The sequence below is a fragment of the Muscardinus avellanarius genome, assembly GCF_963383645.1.
Source record: "Muscardinus avellanarius genome assembly, chromosome: 2".
NCBI lineage: Eukaryota > Metazoa > Chordata > Mammalia > Rodentia > Gliridae > Muscardinus > Muscardinus avellanarius.
Genome location: NC_137787.1, coordinates 23,958,182 through 23,980,164, shown reverse-complemented (window position 1 = coordinate 23,980,164; position 21,983 = coordinate 23,958,182). Strand labels below are relative to the sequence as shown.

General features: G+C 36.7%; 1 protein-coding gene across 2 annotated transcripts in view; it reads right to left on the bottom strand.

Annotated features, from left to right (window-relative positions):
- ABCA12 (ATP binding cassette subfamily A member 12) overlaps positions 1-21,983 on the bottom strand; it is a gene marked incomplete at both ends in the record, with an annotated part of 165,896 nt that overhangs the window by 83,313 nt on the left and 60,600 nt on the right. For both annotated transcript variants that reach the window (XM_080689206.1, XM_080689207.1), the window contains 7 exons: positions 168-286; positions 5,301-5,376; positions 7,453-7,565; positions 9,574-9,752; positions 12,211-12,396; positions 15,260-15,357; positions 17,093-17,184. In XM_080689206.1, coding sequence (XP_080545332.1) covers positions 168-286; positions 5,301-5,376; positions 7,453-7,565; positions 9,574-9,752; positions 12,211-12,396; positions 15,260-15,357; positions 17,093-17,184 — 863 coding nt within the window. The remainder of the gene's footprint in view (positions 1-167; positions 287-5,300; positions 5,377-7,452; positions 7,566-9,573; positions 9,753-12,210; positions 12,397-15,259; positions 15,358-17,092; positions 17,185-21,983) is intronic.

Genomic DNA, 21,983 nt, shown 5'->3' with positions numbered 1-21,983 from the left:
ATAAGATTAGATATTCTCTCTATATATCAAATCACCACACTGAAGCTGATATATGAGGAAATTAAGTTGAAAAACTCTTTCTTTCAGAGGTAAATGTCTTAAAAGGCAAGATTTTAAAACTGAAATCAAAATTGTGAGCAGAGTTTCACTATTAAGAAGAGTATTACCTGGCGATCCCCTGGCCAAATTGTCAGTCACATTTCTCACACATGCCAGGTAAGGAAAATAAGGACTACTTGATGAGATATTTAGGATGGCATCTTCAAAGTTTTCCAGAATTAGGAGCCTATAGAGTTAAAAGATGATATGTTAGTTGAGTCATCTCAAAATAAAGCAAATCCATTCTGTTGAGATCATGATGGTCCTGGCTATTTGGAACTCAGCAACCAGCTGGCTTGGTACCACGAAGGCAGGCATCTTACTTCATCAGGCCCAAGTGCAGAATGTGGCCCTACTCTGCATTCTCTGCGCACTTGTTTTTGCCAAAGAAACTAGTTTTATATTTAATTATTTAATATCTGTCCTCAAAGTAACAGCCTTCTGGTTTCCTTTCAGATTTCCTGCTACATGAAGACACAGCCTGAGGTTTCTGAGGCATACAACCAGAGAGCCTGTCATTTTGGTTGTAAGACCAAAATGGTTGTAGATTCTTCCCTTAGAATTCACTGCTGCATTTTAGGTATAGTATAACATAAATGTCAATGTCTGATATGGGGCTCCATCTGCTTTGAATTCAATAGCATTATACACAAATAGTTTTATCACATGTTTAACTCAAATTTTGTAATACTATTAAAAATATAATAATATTAGGAGAGACTTATCCTGAATGTAAATGTAGACATATATTTGCACTCATGTTAAAGAAACTTCAGGGTATTTAGATGAGGATTGATTGACAACACCAATCCTTGAAAAACTTTTAAAAAAATTGAAGGGATGCCGGGCGTGGTGGTGCACGCTTGTAATCCTCGTACTTGGGAGGCGAGACAGGAGGATTGCACAGTTTCAAAGCCAGCTGCGCTGTAGTAAGAGACCCTGTTTCAAAAATATAAAATAGGTCTGGGAGTGTAGCCCGGAGGTAGAAGGGCTTCCAGGAACCCCAGTACCATAAAAAAAAAAATTGAAGGGACAAGTCTCTACTTTGGCTGTAAGAGCAAAGCACAGTGGGTATATGGCAGGTTTTCATTTAAATACTATCCATATTTTTCAGATTAAGAAAGCACCCATCCCAAAAACTCTCTATTTTTGCTTAGGCATTTCTCTGACGAGCAACTCTGGAGAATACTATATTTGGTTGTCTTAGACCTGTGAACTTTAACCTCATTGAGTTAACCTCATTATTATCAATGCTTCCTTATAATCAGTGCTTTTTATCAATTCATAAACAAAGGAAAGGAGAAACCATTCCTAGACTAAACTTGGGGTCCTAGGCAAAGGTATTATCTATTAGAGAAAATTTTAAATCTCAATATAATTTTTAAAACCCCCCAAAAATGTGATAGATGGCAAATCTAACCTCATTGTACACACTAACCATGTAACAGCAAGTCATTTCTACATAGAGTTGGGTTTCATGGACTGTTACACCACCTACTTTATCAGTGAGTCAGGTCAAATCAAGTCAACTCAAGCTCATAATGATAAATGTACTCAGAGCACTCTCCTAAGACAAAAAGCCCTGAGCCAGTGTTTTGGAATATCTGACAGCTTTAAGAATATTGAGGAAGCCTGGTGTGGTGTTTCATGCCTGTAACCCCAGTACTTGGAAGGCTAAGATGGGAGGATTACAGTTTTGAGTCCACCCTTATAACTTAGTGAGACTTTCAGCAACCTTGTAAGAACCTGGCTTCAAAACAAAAACAAAAAAGCAAAAATTTCTTTAAAAGGGCTATAGGTATAGCTTGGAGGTAGAATATGCCCCTGGGTTCAATCTGTCTGTCTGTCTGTCTGTCTGTCTGTCTCTTTTACACACACACACACACACACACACACACACACACACACACACACACACACAAGATGGCATTTAAGGATCCAACATATCAAAGAAGGAATAAATGGAATTGTGAAAATAACGATAAATTTACCAATTTTCTTTTGAAAAGAATTATCCATTTTTTACTACAGTAATAAATATAGGTTTCAAGATAAAAGTTATGCCTCCCATGAACAACTTGAAGGGATGATCTATTTAATTTTGTGACTCACTCTGCTTACCCCAACAATATTCCCATCATAGAATATCCAGCATTTCATTTTATTTATTTATTGCCAATATTAACTCAATCATAGACTTGGTAGGTATGGAATGGGAAAACACATGAGTAAGAGATATAGCAAGCTGCAGGGATATGGTTTATTATCTGAGAAGCCGCCAATGTGGCATCTCTGGTTGAGTCCATGTGGGGGAGTCCCTCTGCCCCAGCAGCTGGCCCTCCTCTCTCTTGCCTTTTCCCACTCTTCTTAATACTGTCCTTCCTTCTTTTGTGCTTGTTTTGCTCTGTTCCAGTTATTACAGAATAGAGCCAGTTCTGCCAGGTACAGTGTTCAGCAGCAAACTATTGTCCTAAAGCCAGGCATGGTGGTGCACTCTTGTAATCCTAGCGTTGAGGAGGCCGAGATAGGAGGATCACAGTTTGCAGCCAGCCTCAGCTACTTAGTGAGTTCCTTTGCAATCAGTGAAACCCTGTTTCAAAATAAAGAATAAAGAAACATGGCTGGGGGTACAGCTTGGAGGTGGAATGCCCCTGGATTCCATCCCCAGCCCCCCCCAAATCATCCTAACCGTCCAGAGGACTGGATCAAGAGAGTCCTATGGTGTATTGGCATGATTAGTGACTTTGAAATATCATCTGACCTTTTCTTCTGGTTTCATAAGAAACAATGGACTGCCAAGATTTTTTAGGATGAATTAAATATACACCAAAAATTAAGATTCCATGTGTCCATCTGTGTCACTGTTTTGGCATAAACACCCAACAAATCTATTTAAGCATTTAACTTGTGTATCTATACAAAATCCTACCTGCTTTCCAAGAGTACTTACAATCAAAGATAAGTAATGGATGCACGTGCCCACAAAGACAACACACACACACACACACACACACACACACACACACACACACGATCAATAAAAACAATGACTTTAGAACAAAAATAATGATGGAGACAAGGTGTGAGAACAAAAGCATTTTTGAGTAGCTTTCTTTAGAAAACTCTGGACTTAAAAAAGAGAACAAACAAAACCCCTTTTATTCTGTGTCACCACTGTCAGACTGTGATTATTTTAAAGTGGGAGTGGAAAAAGGGAGGCCTGAAAATATGAAATCCCTTAATTTCATCAATCTCAACCAGAGCCATCTGTTAGGTATTGAATTCTTCCTAATACACAGTCAGCTAGCTGTCAGCAGCTAACTGTATTTGCTGTGGATTTTGCAGGACAGCAAGAAGTCTCAAGGCTCAGTAAAGATGCCTGGTGTCAATACCAAGCACCTACTTACCTCAATGTAAACAGTTTAAAAGAATTCTTATTATTTTTGATGGCTATAAAGGGAGAATGCTTTAAAGACCTAAGTACGTGAAATGTGGCAACCTGGCCAGGGGGAAACTGTCCCAGGACTCAGCTGTTCTAGGAAAAGCACCTGGTCAGCCACCATTCAGGAGGAAAAAATAAATAAAAATAAAACAAGTTGCAGTTGACATAAAGATTTTAGCTAGAATATGCTCTCAGTTGGAGAACTTTTCTTTAAATACTATGAAACCTGCAAATAACTACATAGTTTCTACTTCAAGAAAAAAATGATTAGAAAAAATTTTCTCACTCTTTTTATGATTACATTTATTTCTTAACTAAAAAAATGAAAATGGTAGTTTTATGTGATTTTTCTATACATGAATTTATTTTGTAACTTAAGTTAGATTAAACATTCTCATTTCCTTCCTCAAGCATTTATAATTTCATTATAATAAATACATTCATAACACTTCCTTCAAGTCTTCCAAAACACACAGTACATAATTATCTATAGTCACCCTACTATATACAAAGTAACACAATGGAACTTCTTCCTCCTATATATAAGTTACTATCTACTGATCAACCTTTCTCCATCCTCCTACTTTGTTGTTTATTTTCACAAATTTCCATTAGCACAAAAATGTATTTGGGGGGATTAAAGAATTCCAAACAGTTTAAATTACCAGGCTAACACAAGCTTTACCTAACAGTTCATCTAGGCTCTAAAATTGCCTTGAACTACAGAAATTTATTTCAATCAACTACTATAGGGAACTGCTTGCCTTTCCTCCCATAATTATTACAATTACTCCAGGAATCTGCTTACGTTAATGGTCTTCAGACATGACAGTCACTGCTGTCATTTATACTGCCTATTTCTGGTACTTTATGCATATCATCAAAAGCCCCAAATTAAATGATCTATAAACAGTTTTGCCTATCTGGATGCCACTGAAAGCAAATTTTGCATTAACTCGAGTAGGCATAAAATACTTTGATTCTTCAAAAATAAAAAGAAACAAGTATTGTGAAAAATGGGATGCTGCTATAGCCTTAAAGTCTGAGTCTTCCCCTCCCCAACCTCATACCCTGCTCCACAGCTGACATATTGAAACCCTGCCTCCCAAGGTGATGTCTTAGGGGGTGGGAACTACGGGAGGCAGTTGGGTCCTGAAGGCAGAGCTCTTATGAATGGGCTTTATGTACTTATAAAAGTGCTGCAGAGAGCTGGTTTTTCCTTTCTATTTTGGGAGAAACAACAGGAAGGTATCTTCTCTGAATCAGAAAGTAGATCCTCATTAGATAGTAGATCGGCTTGGTTTTGGACTTCCCAGCTTCCAGGAGGGTAAAAAACTGGTTTATATTGTATAACTGTTGATACAGTGCCCAGTATTTTGCTATAGCAGGCTGCACATGCTAAGACAGATGCTCATATATTTTTCATGGTGAAAGATAAAAGAATTGGAAACTGAATCTCCAGCTCAACTCCCCTCACAAGCCTGAAGTAAGCAGTGCAGACAGGTCACATCAGATATAGTTATGCAATTGTAGAAGGAAAAAAAGAGACAGAACCTCATGTTGTATTATCCAAAATTTCATGTTGAATAATAAAAGAGTTTCAACTTAATTGCACTTCAACAACATCCTTTCCTTTGGGCTGTCAATAGTTGGTGTTTATAGTCCATAGTTTTGCACAGTGATAAGATAATTATATTTATTAGGTGTTTTGGTTCCTTATTCAGCCAACCTTCCTACCAAGGAAGGAACAAAGACTTACTGTGCAGCCAAACTGCTCGGGGACAGTGTCCGTCCATCATCCTCACTCCACAGGTGCGTTGTATTAGCAGAGCCACCTGAAATAATAAGGTTTATGTAGGTAAACACTTAACATTGCTTAAAGGTTTTATTTTCCCAGTTAAAACCAACTAAAGTCACTTTAGGAAAGTGAGAGGGTACCAGATTGGGGGAGGGGAGGATGGGAATATGGAAGAGAGGGTGGAAGAGAGGGGTGGGGGTGATCAAAGCACGATATATGTATGTATAGAGAGGTCATAGTGAAACCCAGTAATTTGTAAGGTAAATATGCTTTCATAATAATTTTATAAGCTGGGCGTGGTAGTGCACCCTTGTAATCCCAGCATTTGGGAGGCTGAGAGAGGAGGATTGCAGTTCGCAGACAGCCTCAGCTACTTAGGCCCTTTGCAACTCAGTGAGACCCTTTTTCAAAATAAAGAATAAAAAAAATAGGGCTGAGGGTGTCACTTGAAGGTAGAATGCTTCTGGGTTCAATCCCCGGTACTGCATAATAATAATAATAATAATAATAATAATAATAATAATAATAAATTTATAAAATAAAATGCAACACACATACATCTTAAGACAAATTAATGAGAAAATGCAAAAAATGTGAAATCTTTTTTCTAAAATATTTTATCAAAGCTTTTTATACTCTTTGTGGATGAAATCTAAGTTACAAAATGTTAAGAGTAAGTTATCAGATTTTGCAGATAAAAGTATAGTTCCTGATATATATATATATATCTATGTCATCTTTATATGTTTTAATCATTGCCAAAATCACGGGCATGTTCATAGACATACGGCCTGGCCATTGTTAAAAGCTGAGAACTGAGTTACATCACTCACATGGAAAAGTGTTTTTCCTGCCTACTTAGTAAGAGGTGCTGCTTACTACTTCTCTAGCTTCTAAGGCATGGATAAGCTTTTGTCCTTTTGAGGGAAAAATATCTTAACTTTATGGTTTTATTTTATATTAATTATAAGGTGTGAGTCTGATGGTGAATAGAAAAAGAATGGTAAGGAGAAAAGTGACATTTTCAACTTTTTGAAACACAAATATAAAAATACAGAGGAAATAATTAGACTCTGTTGGCACACTATCTGCTTCTCTGGCCTGGAATTTTTAAAGAGCAAACTTTCTTTTCCAATGTTCATCAAGACCATTAAATTTAACAACACTCAATCTTGCAAGCTCATCACTAATTTTGCATTTGTAGATATAAAAACCTCTAGCCTAAGAGAAACTAGGGTCTAACAACTGGGCATGCTGGATCCTCTAGGGAGACCTCTTTAAAGCCTCCTCAAACCTGTTTTGTACATGAAAACTGGTTTATTAAGACAATATAATCAACAACCAACTTTTAACCTGATGCTACTAGGATGTGTAATTTATAGTTCACAAGTACAAGTCTACATACTGAACAGCTGACAAACTCAGCTGAGAAAGCACAATTCTAAGTTCATTCAGAAGAAGTAAATGTTAGCCTAACATTTAACGTGGGAAGTGGGGATTCATTGCTTATAGCCTGAAACCTTGTCTGTATGCATCTGTGTATACCTGTCCTTTCATTCAGGGTAGTAGATAATGCTTTTCTACATATGTAAAGATGACATTTTCTGACTCAAGAGCAACATGCTACACAAGGTTTTACTGGTGTGACAGGGATCTATGCTGGCTCTGATGTCTCCTATACATTTTTAAGATGGATGGCTGAAGGCTCTATTTTGCCAAGGAAAGATTTCTCATGATTAAAAACATTGAAGTTTGAAACTAATGGCAAAAATCTTGTAATTTAGCTTAGAATTTTGTTCCCTAAAACTAGCAATGAAAACTATTTGTTGAGGCCTACACCCCGATATTTATTTTGTATCCTAATTATAACCAGAGTTTTACAAGCTGGGCAAGATCGTTTTTATCTCAACCAAACACCTATAATTCATAGCCTCTTTTCAGCCATTTCTTTTTTCCTCCACACTTCAGATGGAGATCTGGATTTATTTGGAGCATCTGTCCTCACCTAAGAACAATCCCATCGATACACAATTACTTAAGGTTGCGCTCTGCCTTCTATTTCTAATGCAGTTTGTGACACTGAATTCAATACAGCAAGATGGAAATGTGGTACCTTGAGCTGGGGAGTCCAGAGTGTACAGCAGATGCTTCACAGACTTGTGAAGGATTCTGAAACCTTCGTTAGATTCCACACTTGGGGAAGCCTTCCGCAGGGCCAGCAACACCCTAACAAATACAGGGAAAGGTAAAGGGCTTGTGTCTCCAGGCCTGCTACAGAGACTCAAGGAAAAAGGACTGCAGCATAGAAAATTATTCTTATAGCATAAAAGACACGATGCTGCTTTTGTAGCTTAATTACTTGTCTGTTTGTGCATAAACTCCCAATAAAATGTTCCTGAACTAGAACAGAGAACTTTATGTTTCCAGGACTGTAAAAATCTTGGGACTCAAACACCTTCAAAGAAGAGAGTAAAGTTCATGTTAAATTATTTTTTCTATTAAGACTTATTATAAAGAAGTAGTCAGGGAAAACAGCTTCAGTGAAAAGATGCTTTTAAAGTTAAAGATAAAAAGTAAAATATTAGAAATTATTTTCATTAAAAATTAACCCCATGCCAGGCATGGTGGTTCATGCTTATAACCCCAGTACTTGAGAGGCTGAGACAGGAGGATTGCAGGTTGATCGTGGGTTTGTGACCAGCTTCAGCAACTTAGTGAGACCTTATTTCAAAATAAAAAATAAAATAGGGCTGAGGCTATAGTTCAGAGGTAGACTGTCCCATGGACTCAGTTCCCAGTACCACAATAAATAAATAAAAAATAAATAAATAATTGAATAGCAAGCCCAAAGCTAGTCATGGTGGTACAAGCCTGTAAGCTGAGACAGGAAGATAGCAGGTTTGAGGCCAGTTCCAGCAACTTAGTGAGACCCTGTTTCAAAACAAACAAACTATAGAAAGGGCTGCAGGTATAGCTCAGAGGTAGAATGCCCCTAAGTTCAATTCCTAATGAAAAAAAAATTAAGCCCAGATACAAGATCCAGTTGTTTGGTGAATAATTATTATTTAAGCATTGTAAAATGTTTATCTGCTGCTAAACAAATAGTAGTGCTTTGAAAGAAAAAAATGGAGCTTGTTCTACTTAAAGACTATGTTTTCTAAGTAGCCACAGGCACTACTCCAAAGCTCTAAATTAATATCTAACTAACTAGCACTGTCTTCTTATAACTTGTATGTTACCAATAAGATAGGCAGTCTGTATGTGGGATAGACAATTGGCAAATTCACTTTTTATCCCCTATTGCCATTAGAATATTTGTAAAGAAATGTTGCTATTGCACAGTATGTCTGAATTTCACAAGTACTATGATGCATATCAAGAATGAAAGCTGGTCAGTGCTTTAACTGTCATGACTCGTAGTGAAAACGAAAGGCCTTTGTTCACAATTTACCAATGAGAAGCTAAATATAGTACAAATTGGACAACAGTTTTTCCGTATCAAATATCTTAGTAAACTGATACAACCAGTATGTGGGTAAACTTTTATGGTATTTTCTATAATATTTAAGAATCCTTACAATTTAAATTAAGATCTTATTTTAGTTTTAGTTTTAAATGGATTTCTTCTGCAAAAATTCTTAATTTTTTGACATATGTACAAAGTAAAGCCGACCCCATATGCTGACTATGCTGACTTTGAAAGGTCATTTATAAGCTGGATACACATGGTGGAGGCCAACCCCTTGAGGTGACTTGGAGTAACACTATAGCCACCAGGGTCATTTTATATCAGATGGCACCAAACAAACCCTGCTTAGATATTTTATTTTGAGGCAATTTAATGACAGATTCGGAGAGCTTAGAGTGTCCCTGAATGAGCCTGATTCACTAACCCAACTCACTGTTGCTCTTGCTATAAATCTTATTTTCAGGAGCCCTGGGACACCATGTGACAAGACAGACATTTGGATGAGTATTCTTCCTTACTTCCTCACGGACACCCAGTGACCTACATGGCCATGATGATGTGTGTTTCTTCTTTACCTAAACAACATGCTCACCTTCATTACTAAAATCATTGCATATATATTGCATATATATATTGTTATATATGTATATGTATTACAAAAATATTTTTTAAACAAAAAGTACTTATTTTTGTTTTACCAATAACTTCTCTGGGAGCAATAAAATTCCATTTCATTCTTACTTTTTTTTTTTTTTTTTTTTTTACCTGTTTGCCTTTCGAAGAACATCAAATAGACTGCTCAGTGAGGTTTCGTTCTGAAACACATTTGGAAAGCTGGAGAGGAACTGCCACACAGCTGTCTGCTCTTGCACCTGAGAGAAGAAGGATAGCACTCTGACGAGTTCCTGAAACACCATCTTCTGATTGTTGGGATCACTTGAAATCTAAGAACATAAACCACAAATAAAGCAAAATGAAACTTAAACACGGCTTACTGTCATTATTTATTTATTTTATTTATTTTGCAGTACTGGGGGTGGAACCCAGGGGCATTCTACCTTGAGCTACATACCCAGCCCTATTTTTTATTCTTTTAAAACAGGATCTAGCCAGGCGTGGTGGCGTACGCTTGTAATCCCCGCACTTGGGAGGCAGAGACAGGAGGATCGTGCAAGTTCAAAGTCAGCCTCACTGGCTTAAGAGTCTCTGTTTCCAAATAAAAATAATATAAAATAGGTCTGGGAGTGTAGCCCGGAATCCCAGTAACGCAAATAAATAAATAAATAAATAAATAAATAAATAAAAATAGGGTCTCACTGAGTTGCAAAGGGCCTCACTAAGTAGCTGAGGCCGTCTGTGAACCGATCCTCTTATCTCAGCCTCTCAAATGCTGGAATTACAAGCATGAGCCACCACACCGGACTGCTTACTGTCTTTTAAAAAAGAATCAAAAACCTAGATTTTTTTTTCCTCACATCATCAACAGATTGTTTTTTCAAATCTTCACTTGGCTTGAAAGCCATGATTCAGTTGAAAATAAATGGCCACTGTTTCTAATATTCATAAACATAATGGGATTTTTTTTCTTATAGACCCATAAATTGGCATACCTAAAGTCTGGCTAACAATGATATATTTACATAAATATATTTTACATTTGTGTGTGTGTGTGTGGGGTGGAACCCAGAGGCTGTTTACCTCTAGGCTATACTCCCAGGCCTATTTTCTATTTTATTTGGAAACAGGGTCTCACTGAGTTGCTGAGAGCCTCACTAAGTAGCCGAGGCTGGGTTTGAACCTGTGCGATCCTCCTGTCTCAGCCTCCCAAGCACTAAGATCACAAGCGTGCACCACCATACCCGGCTTATTTTACATTTTATATTTTGAAATTAAAGTTAATTTCCTAAAGCAAAATTAACTTATGAGTTTTTCTCTTTCCTTAGGACTCTATTTAATAGTTACAAGAATATCTTTCCTATGTGTATATACATAAATATATATTTATTAAATAATACTTTTATTGGTTCATTATAGTCTCACATCATAAAGTAAATCACGTTGACCATGACGTATGTGTACAAGGCACTTGGTGTCCCCTTTCCTATATTTTTTACAGACATTTAGTTGTTTGGGTGAAGTTCCCTAAAAATTGATATTTATGAATAGAGATAAAATATAGAATAGATATATTAAGTATATATACAATATGTATATATATAATTTGGATAAATATATTATAAAAAGGAATTATGTATATTTATCACAATAAAATATTTCCAAAAAAGTCAGCTGCAACGGCTGGAACTTGAGTGACAATGAATGTTGATAGTGAGTGAACTTATGCAATAACCACACTCTGTATTATGAACAAATGCACAAAACCATGACTGGGATTCTTGGTTTGGATGACGAGATTTAGCTAGTACTTTCAGAGGTAAAGTATTTCCTTCATATATTCCCACTTGAAGCAATTTTCTTAGTGATTCATTCATACTAGCAGAGTTTAAAATCTGTTTTAACTCAAGTTCTTTCAGAATTAGATTGTGATTTTGAACAATGTTTTTTTTTACAACATATTCTACTCTACATGACTGCCGTTTTTGTTAAGAAAGGATTTTAGGTACTTTATATTAGACTGAGTTATTGGTTCTTTTGGAAAACTCAGATTATTAAAGAATAATGTTTAAAAAATTGAAAATTACTAAGAATAAATTTCAGTGCATAAATTGGGAAATACAAGTAGGCATGTTTCTTTTATTCCTGTTTATAAAACTTAAAAAGAATTCTGAATATTTTTATTTTACTATATGTGAGTGTCATTAAATGTAGATCATTTGTGCCTTTTTCACCACTGTCATTTTAGACTAGCATACACAAATAGTCATTAGTACTCCACAGTATAATATTCTTGCTTCCAACGTGTAACATTCTGGTTATATTATATTATATCATCAAAATAGAGCTCTTCAAATTAGGCTAGTGAGAAAAATAAAAAGCTAGTACCGACTTAACTTTTGATAATGGTTTAACTATAAATTATTAAAGTGTTAATTATTAAACATGTTATGTCCTGATTACACGTCTCAGAGAAAATAGAGTAAAGCCATATTTCACCTAGAAAAGTGCATCTACTTTAACCATAAAGCAATATTTTCAACTTGACAACAAAATCATATAAATCCTGCACATTTAAATAAGTCATTATTGCCGTGCATTAAAGATTTCATACAAATGTCTATATAAGGAATACTGCTAAAGGTGAACAAATAATTTCCAGTTCACACTGGCTACAGATTTGTTCTTTGATTGATGTTGGGTCTCTTTGTGGTTCCAAGAATAGACACAGCGCACTCGCTCGAATTGCTTACGAGATCTCGAACATGTTAGAAGACCTGTACTCACCTGAGAGAACTGCTTATTTAGTTCCTGGAGAGAAGACTCTAAAAGGGTCATGTTGGAAATGCAAAATTTGTTTAAAATGTTTTTTCCTAGAGTTGTCCAAGAGAAGGCATAATGGGCAACATATCCTGGATAGCTTTCACATAATTCTCTTCGTACATCTTCTGAGGTTGAATTTTGCTTTAATAGCTAAAAACATGCACGACAAAAGTGAGATGATATTAGTCAAAGAACATGTTAAAAAATTCTAGTATTTAAGGAAATTGACCTGTATTCACAATAACCATTTCAAAGTCCTGCATTATTATAGCAACTATTAAAATAACCATGAAGGACAATCATAAAAGGAGAGTATGGGTGAATATGGTAAGTTTTTGTCATTGTCATGATTTAAATTATTTAAGTGTGATTTGTTTAACTGAACTTATTTCCTGTATCTTAAAAGAAAACCCAACTGCACCAAGTGTTTTCAGACAAAATTCTTCATGCATAAAAATCATATTATTTTTCCTGGGTTTTGAAGCAGCAGCAACTCAGGTGTCTTAACAGTGGGAAGTTTCCTGGGACCATGATCTTTGGGAGACTTCCAAAACAGGGAGTTTCAAGGTTCATTCTTGAACCAACTGTATTTATTTATACAAGCTGACAAATGGATTACGTTACATTTCAGTCTCACATGTAAAAAAAAAAAAAGAAAATACGTAAAGGAAAATATAATTTTTAAAGCAATAATTGTAAACCATTTTCATAAGAGATCACTATGGTTTTCCATATATTCTATAAGCGGATCAGTCACAGATGCCCCTCTATTTTTAGCTACAATGAAGATTGCATTCACCATTACTAATTTGCTTAGGCGTTTATGGAGCCGATTATATTCAATTGTATTATTTAAGGGATTCCTTCTAATAATTAATTCTCTAACCCTGTGAGAGAAGGACCAACTTTATCTTCCCTTTAAGTTTACCTCACAAAACCTACACTGTCTTCCAGAGACTCAACTTCTGCGTATAATGGAATCAGACAGGATCCACTTTTCTAGGATGTACTATAAGTGCTAGGCCTTCTACTCATTCATCCATATTTCTTTTGTAACATTACACATAAACTCACCCCCAAATGATTTCTCTACGCATTCTTGCCAGGGTTGCAGAAAGCAGTAAAGAGAAAGAGGAATCAGAGATTGCTGACACAGGAATCAATCTGTCATCCTAATTTTTACATTCCTTCCCTGCTCCAACTACTCTAAAAATATGTATCCACACACATAAAATTCATTTTGGGTCTATCTATCTCTCCTGGATATATGGCTCTGCACTGCCTCACAAAATTCTGAAATTTCATTCCATATGAAAAAGAAAAAACGAGGGAGTTTTAATACTATACTATAATATTTTTGAGAGCAGTGTTTCTTCTCTAGGAATTAAAGTTTTTGTCTGACTCAGTACAGGACTGTTTTCTAGAACCAATATGGGAGAAAGAGAGTGGAATGGAATATTTTTTCCTAATTTATACACAGGCCCAACTGGGGTAGGTTTTTAGACTGGAATTGACTGGGCAGAGTGGAGAGTTTCCTAGGCCAGAGAGAGAAAGCTCTAGAGACCCCAAACATTATATATACTACACTTTCAGTGGTAGTCTGTACTGAGAGAGAAAGTATTCTCTTGTGGCCAGAATGGCAGAGTTGCCATGATGTCCCGGTGCTTTTCCTGGTATCCTTTCTGTGTGTCACCCTGCTGGGGGGAGTAGCTATGATTACTGGAATGTGATCAAAGGTTAGAGGCATGTCTCATGATTCAGATGGAAGAAATGAATACTACAGGGAAAAATTATTAAAATCCACTTATGTGTGTGCATGTGTGTGTGTGTGTGTGTGTGTGTGTGTGTGTGCATGTGAGAGAGAGAGAGAGAGAGAGAGAGAGAGAGAGAGAGAGAGGAGATAGAATATATATATATATATATTTGTGTGTGTGTGTGTGTGTGTGTATGTGTGTGTGTGTGTGGTACTGGGGTTCTTGGAAGCCCTTCTACCTCCGGGATACACTCCAAAACCTATTTTATATTGTTTTATTTGGAAACAAGAGTCTCTTAAACCAGCGTGGCTGTCTTTGAAGCTGTGTGATCCTCCTGTCTCCGCCTCCCAAGCGCGGGGATTACAAGTGTGGGCCACCATGCCCGGCTTAGAATAGTATTTTTAATGCGATATGTTGAAAATTATTTCCTTTTCACTTCTGAAGAACATGCAAAGCAGGACTCAAATATCCAGCATAGAGATCGGCCAAATAAATGTATGAATCTGGCTGGTTAAAAGACAAAAAGGGTGGCCTGGGGATGTGGCTTAGTGGTAAAAGATTTGACTATCATGCAAGAGACCCTAGGTTTGATTTCCCAGCACAACAAGCACAAAAATACAAAAAGAAGATGTAAATATTGTAGTTAATAGAAAAGTACCCGTTTTGCCTAATGGCATTCAAATTTATTTTTAAAAATTACCTACACACACACACACACACACACACACACACACACACACACACTGCACAGACTTTCAATTCACACCTTTTACAAAAATATTTATTATCTTGCAGTCTTGGAAATCATGAAATGAATGATCACTAGGAAACAGGAAAAAGTTTCATAGATAAGCTCTCTGAAATATTCTATGGAAAAGAATTTTCCTACTTAGGGACAATATTATCTTTAGCTTTGATTTTTGCAAAGGCATTGTGAGTATTACAGCTTCATTTTTTTTTCTTCCCTGTTTAAGAAAGTTAAAAGATCACAAGTAGTGTCACTTTATTACTTACTAAAGAAAAACCTTAAGTTTAACTAAGGGGCTGACTAGGGAAGTAAATAATGCCCAAGAACTTAAGAAATTCACAATGTCTTAAAATTAAGCTGTTATTGGTTAGTAACTAAGAAAAGATCTGTCTGAAATGTAACTTAAATGGAAAAGATGCCCCTAGCCTCTTTGTCTTTGGAAGAGCCATTAACCAAAACCCATTTCTTCAACCTCTTCATTACCTGTCCATTACAAAATCCAATAAATTACCTTTTCCAAATCAAGGATTCGTGCAAGCACTTGACTGCTGTTGAAAGCGTCTGTCCCAGCACTTTCCAAATCAGAACTTGGACTAGGAAATACTGTGGCTGTAGTAGAAGAAAGAATGTATTAGGATTCAAAACACATGCACAAAAATGGGTGGAATTGCATAAGAATCCATAAATTTCATTTGTAGCCTGTTATACCCCAAAGCAAGAATGTGCTTAAATATGCCTCTTCCAAAAAAGTTTCACACTGGAAAAATGGAAAATTTCATAGGCTTATCTTGGGATGGTTTGGGTCTGCTCCTGGAGTCCCTTCCTCCCATCAATTACATGCTATTGAGTTTCACTCCAGTTTGTGTCAGTAAACTTCATCACCAATATTATTGCCCAATAAACGGAATCATTTCTGTGCAGACCTAGAGGAGTGAGGTGCTTCTACTAGCTCCATAGATCCATCATATCCAACATCTGTTCAAAGGATCTGCCAATGCACATGTGGTAATAATGGTCTTTCTTTTTAATTATCCAGCTGGGATGCCAGAATCTGCCTAGGATCATAAATTCTCTCCTCCCCACAGTGGTTTTTGAATGATATTTCAGATCAAATAAATGAGATGAAGCAATTAGTCCAGACTACATGTATTCTAATTAAGTAATTCCCAAAGTAGCCTCCTCTGGTACTATTTATAATGTGGCAGAGTTTTCTTGATTTGGAGCATTAGCTAAAAGTATAAATTCATATCTATGTTAAGGATGTCCAGTAAACCAATATAGTGATTATTCTAAATAAAAAAAAATCTTAGCAAACAAAAATACTAGTAACTTGTCATCGGCAGGACCAAGGGTTTATTGTAGTGTTTGTGGGGCTGAAGAGTTTGCCATCTGATTATTCTAGACCAAGGAAATACATTTGAAAGATGATTGATGAGATGGAGAAACAGAATCTGTGGCTGCCAAGCAAAGCAAAACTTACTGGACCATAAGACCATGACCTTATTTCTACTGTACATTAACCTACTCAGCCAAACAGCTACAGACCATTCATAGCAAAACATTAACTACTCAGAACCTTTCACCACCACGTTCCTACTACATTAACCTAGTAATTTTTTCATTTGAATCATTAACTCATACTGGAATATTGTGGGGTTTTTTTTGTTTGTTTGTTTGGTTTTGGTGGTACTGGGGGTGGAACCCAGGGGCCTCCTCCGGGCTTCACTCCCAAACCTATTTTATATTTTTATTTGGAAACAGAGTCTCTTAAGCCAGCAAGGCTGGCTTTGAACCTGCACCATCCTCCTGACTCCGCCCCCCAAGCACAAGGATTACAAGCGTGCGCCACCACACCTGGCTGGAATATTGTTTAATAACATAGTCTTAAATATTCCTGGGCATTTTAAAAGATGCTTCTTTTTTTTCCTCAGAGCACACATTCCAACATATAAAAATCTTTGTTGTGTTCACTAAAATATCCCAGTTCCTATAATCCTTGAGGAACATTTCAATAATTTTTATTACTGGGCTCTCTATCCTAGTATCACTTAATTGCTGACAAAAAGTTCTGATTTACTTGTGACACAGTGCAATTCTTAATATCTGGGCCTTTGCTTCTATAGAAGTATATCAGAAGGAACTTCCTTTCTAATTATTCTGAATTTTTTTTGTATAATTATACTACCACACTCAGGCACCCAGGAGAAATTCTAGATCTGTCAAAGATATTCTAAGCATTACTTCTTTGTTTAAAAAGTATGAAATATAAACCTTTTAAAGATTAGACCTTTCCTGGATGTTCCAAATGGCCTATTCTGAACTCTACAGAGGAAAGTTAGCTCACCCAGTGATGCGTGCCTTCTTTCTGGAGCCGGGGTGCTCTGGAGTGATAAATTGCTGTCCTCCTGCAGATCGGATGACTTTTTCAGAGTTTTGCTGTAGAAGGAAAAGCAAGAGTTTTGTAACTTCACCCACATTAACTTCAGCTAGTTAGAGCAAGGTATTATGCGGCCACTTCCAGAGCTCTCCAAGGACATTCATGTTTATCCTCTACTCCCGATAATATTTAGGGAAGAACTCACATAAGTCTACCAAAGGGTGTATAAGGTTTCCCACAAGGTAAATTTTTAATTCAGAGAAAATTGCCTCGATGATGTTTAAAAATAGTTATTTCTGTTTTATTCTTGTACAAAGGTAGTTACTTGACATTAGTGCTAAGTATTGAAAGTATTTATGAAGTGTTTTTCTTTGTAAAAGTTGATAGATCCCAATAGATGAGAGTGTAAGGGTGTGTGGCAACTGAAGCAAAGGCCTGCTTACTGTCAACAGTGGAATGAAAACAAGTTTTCTATGTTAAATTATAGTTGGTATTTTTATCAAAGTTAATGCTACTTGTAAGACAGATTCAAGGAAGAAAGTAAAGAACGAACATTTATTGGGCATCTACTATGTTCCAAGAATTGCGATTGGAGCCATCAGAGGTGGCATCAGGTATAAAAGAAACAATATTAGATTTTTCAATTGTACTAAATATGTTAATGCAATGATAATAGCATTGTGGTGACTAGGACTCCTGCGAAATACCCTAACACCAGATTTTAGAAGAAAATATTATTGGTATTTTCCCCAATTTTTCTGAGGTACTAGGGATGGAGGCCTGGGGCATTCCACCTCTGAGCCACACCCCCAGACCTATTTTTTATTCTTTATTTTGAAAGCAGGTCTCACAAAGTTGCAAAGGGCCTTGCTAAGTAGCCGAGGCTGTCCACAAATCACAATTCTCCTGTCTCAGCTTCCCAAATGCTGGGATTACAAGTGTGTGCCACCATGCCCGGCTGTTTTCCCCAATTTTATAACTCTCCTATTTGAAAATTCAGTTCCTATTAGTTATTATTAAAAATGGAGTCAGTTCTATTTTTTGAAAACTGGATATATCTAAAAGTAAGTGCTTAAAATAAATGTGTATATTTTAAAATTTTAATCGAACAAATATTTAGATGTAAGTAACTTTCTGAATTTTGAAATTTTTTAATGTTTTAGTTGTTTATAAAAACACAATTAAGATGCATAAAATTAGAAATAATTTTATTTACTACTGTGGTTCGGTTTGACTTCTGTTTCAGAAACACATTTTTTGTGATTTACAATTGAAAAATAGGTTTAGTGCTTTTTTGTTGTTGTTTTGGTGTGTTCTTCTTATAAAAATGATAAGAAGAAGTAATATTTGTTTCCATTCCCCAGTGTTTTTCCAATATTCTTCTTAAAATGTATTGGTTGCTCCCAAAGTCCTGCATTCTAATGTGTATGTCTGAATTATTCATGACTGTGTCTGTATTCCTCTAAATCGTCTTACATTCCTTATGCTGACTATTTGGATGGGAAAACCATTCAGATAAAAATAAGAACTGACCTGGACCTTTTCCCTTCTCTCAAAAATAAGTTTGAGAAAGTTTGAGAAAGTTGGGCTTACTTTTTTTCTCTTGACATCTTTTTCAATTCAGCTGGTAACTCACTAAGGTATGCTACTGAATATCAACACATGTTGAAAATAAAGGGAAAAACTGCCTTCATAAAAATTTTAGGGACCGGGGACAGCCACAAAAACCAAAGGGAGAATGACAAAGATCAAAATAGCAATGAGGGAGAAAGAAAAGCAACTGAATAATAAATGGAAGCAGAGAAGAACAAATAGGAAAGGAAGAAGAGGTAGTTGGAAACCAAGGAAGTGTGCTCTGGGAGAATCGAAACTGCATCTACTCTCCAGGGGACAAGCTACCCTAACACTATCCTAAAACACCATAACAGAAAATGCCCTTCCTTTCCCAGCAGGCATCTGATTCAGCAGATCTCAGCTTGCTCAGCAGTAAAGTGACTGCTCCAGTTTAGGACCACAGAGGTTTCCTTTCTTTTCTTTTTTTTTTTTTTTTTTTTGGTGGTACTGGGGATGGAACCCAGAGGCTTTCTACCTCTGGGCTATACTCCCAGACCTTTTTTTTTTAAAATTTATTTGGAAACAGGGTCTCACTAAGCTGCTGAAAGCCTCACTAAGTAGCCAAGGCTGGCGTCGAACCCGTGTGATCCTCCTGTCTCAGCCTCCCAAGCACGGGGATTACAAGCGTGTGCCACCACACCCGGCCGGAGGTTTCCTTTCTAAGAGAACCTTTTCTAGGCCAAGAAATGGCCCTGGTTGCATATTTGGCCTTTCTGTGGGAGTGAAAGCTTGGAATCCCATGTGTGCTTTGCTGTTCTTCTTCCTGAAAAATTTCACAAATTTTATTTTGTATTTATAAGATGTGGTATACTGGCATGTGTCTGTTCTCATTGGACATTAAAACTATTTTCTTTAAATAAAATGGAAACCATGAAAGAAATGAACAAAAGAGAATTATGTGGATAAAAAGGTGAATTTAGGCTGTAAGTTGAAATGCAAGTTCTTTTTCTCAAGTAAAAGCAATTAAGTATTAACTCTCTATGAAATTAGTAAATGAGGGCAAGAAAGAAGCCAGTCTTAATGGCATTCTTCAAACTTTCTAATGAGCATGGTCATGCTTATATACAAAGCACTATGTGCTTCTCAGAGTGATGGGAGAGAAACAGTGTACCCTTTCCATTAATTCACACAATCAACTGATCCATACTTATTTACATCAATTTGTAGCTATCCTACCACTTCTCTCTGCTCAGCTGGGACATCTTAAGGAGCATGGTACCATACTTCATTCAGCTTTAAATTCCCAACATTTCATATAGTACTGGACTATAAGATCTGATGATTGATTAAATAAAAAGAGACAGTGTTGCTGGGGTGTGGCAGAAAGAACACTGGAGTTAGAAGACACCTTTATTTCTTCCTTCAGCTCTCAGCAATTCTCTCCATCTGCACATTAGAAATGTGTAGACCCACCTTGCAAAGTTGTGATTTTTTTTTTTTTTGCGCCTCTGGGGAATGAAACCCATGGCCATTCTACCTCTAAGCTGCACACCCAATCCTATTTTTTATTCTTTATTTTGAAACAGGGTATCACTGAGTTGCAAAGGGTCTCACTAAGTAGCTGAGGCTGACTGCAAACCGCGATCCTCCTATCTCAGGATCCCAAATGTTGATATTACAAGCATACGCCACCACACCTGGATATTTTGAGTTTAATAGGAGCTGTACAGACCCTCTCATCATGGGCCCTCACCAACATTCGCTTTTTCTCAACCTATTCACAGAAGAAGATGTTACAAAGATACAACCTTCCCAAATCAGTATGGAGCTGAAGGCCCTTACTTATACATATAAGCTCCAGACACAATCCCTTAAGAAAGTCAGAACTTTAAAGAATGCAGGATATCAAAGAGAAACACTCCATTGTTTTGTAGATCTGGAACCTGCAAGCCATGGCTGGGAAAGTAGGATAAAATATAGGATCTTGACCAGGGCTGTGTAACCCTCTTTTTGGTTGTATGGGTTTATTTAATTTCATTATCAATTAATGAAAAAAAATTTAATTTGTGGTAATCATCAATTTACTCCATCATGGACTGGAAGGTTCTTGAGGAAAGTCTACAGGGCACCACACTGGAAGGTGGTAGGATGTTTAGTACATGACAAGCCTTTGAGTACTTGATAATAAGAAATCAGTTGAGTTTACTGATAGCTAAGGAAGCTTCTTTTGTACATGGCCTTGGCATGCACTCCATAGTTGCATACCTGATTCTGCAAATGTCCTTGCAAGAGGACACACCCATGGATGGTACCACAGACACATCATACAATCTTATACTCTACCTGTCAGATTCATTAATTAAATCATCAGCATTTATTAAGTTACAAATACATCTATTATAATGGGCAAGTCAAATATGAAAACCAGGACTGCAATAAAGTAATTGTAGTAACAAAGAAGAACATTCACAGGGAACTGTGGGAACACATGACAGGGCCCTTAAATTAGAGTTACCTTTGGTATTGCTTTGACTAGCAAGATCCTTAGAATTACAACCTTAATTCAAGCCCCTTGCTACCTAACATTTTTCCTGCACCCTTTCACTAGAATGGTGGTTCTCATCCAGGGACAATTTTGTCTGTCTCCTACAGGGAATATTTGACAATTTCTAGAGGTTTATTTGGTTGTCACATTGTATATATGTGTCATGTTGTATGTGTGGGGAGGTACTACTGGCACCTAATAGAGCCTAGGAATGCACTCGACCCCTACAACCCATAGCACAATAAAGAATTATTCGTCCCAAATAGCATCAAGGCTGAGAAACCCAGCACTAGACGATAACACAAAATTCTTCAATGATAACTCATCCTCATTCTAACTTCCCAGAACCAACTCAGGAAACATAAATCCTATTCAGGAGCCCTGAATAAGCTCTGGTGATGTCACATAGAATCGATCTCATGCTTGATATCTCTGGGAAGTATATTAAAGTATAAAAATTAAGCCAGGCATGGTGGCACACACTTATAACCCCAGCATTTGGGAGGCTTAGACAGAAGGAATGCAGTTTGAGGAAAGCCTCAGCTACTACTTAGTGAGGCCCTTTGTAACTCAGTGAGACCTTGTTATAAAATAAGGAATAAAATAATAGGGCTAGGGGTGTAGTTTGGAGATAGAATGCCCCTGGGTTGCATCCCCAGACCACTCTATCTATTATCTATCTATCTATCTATCTATCTATTATCTATCTATCTATCTATCTATCTATCATCTATCTAGTATATTCAAGTATGAAAAAGA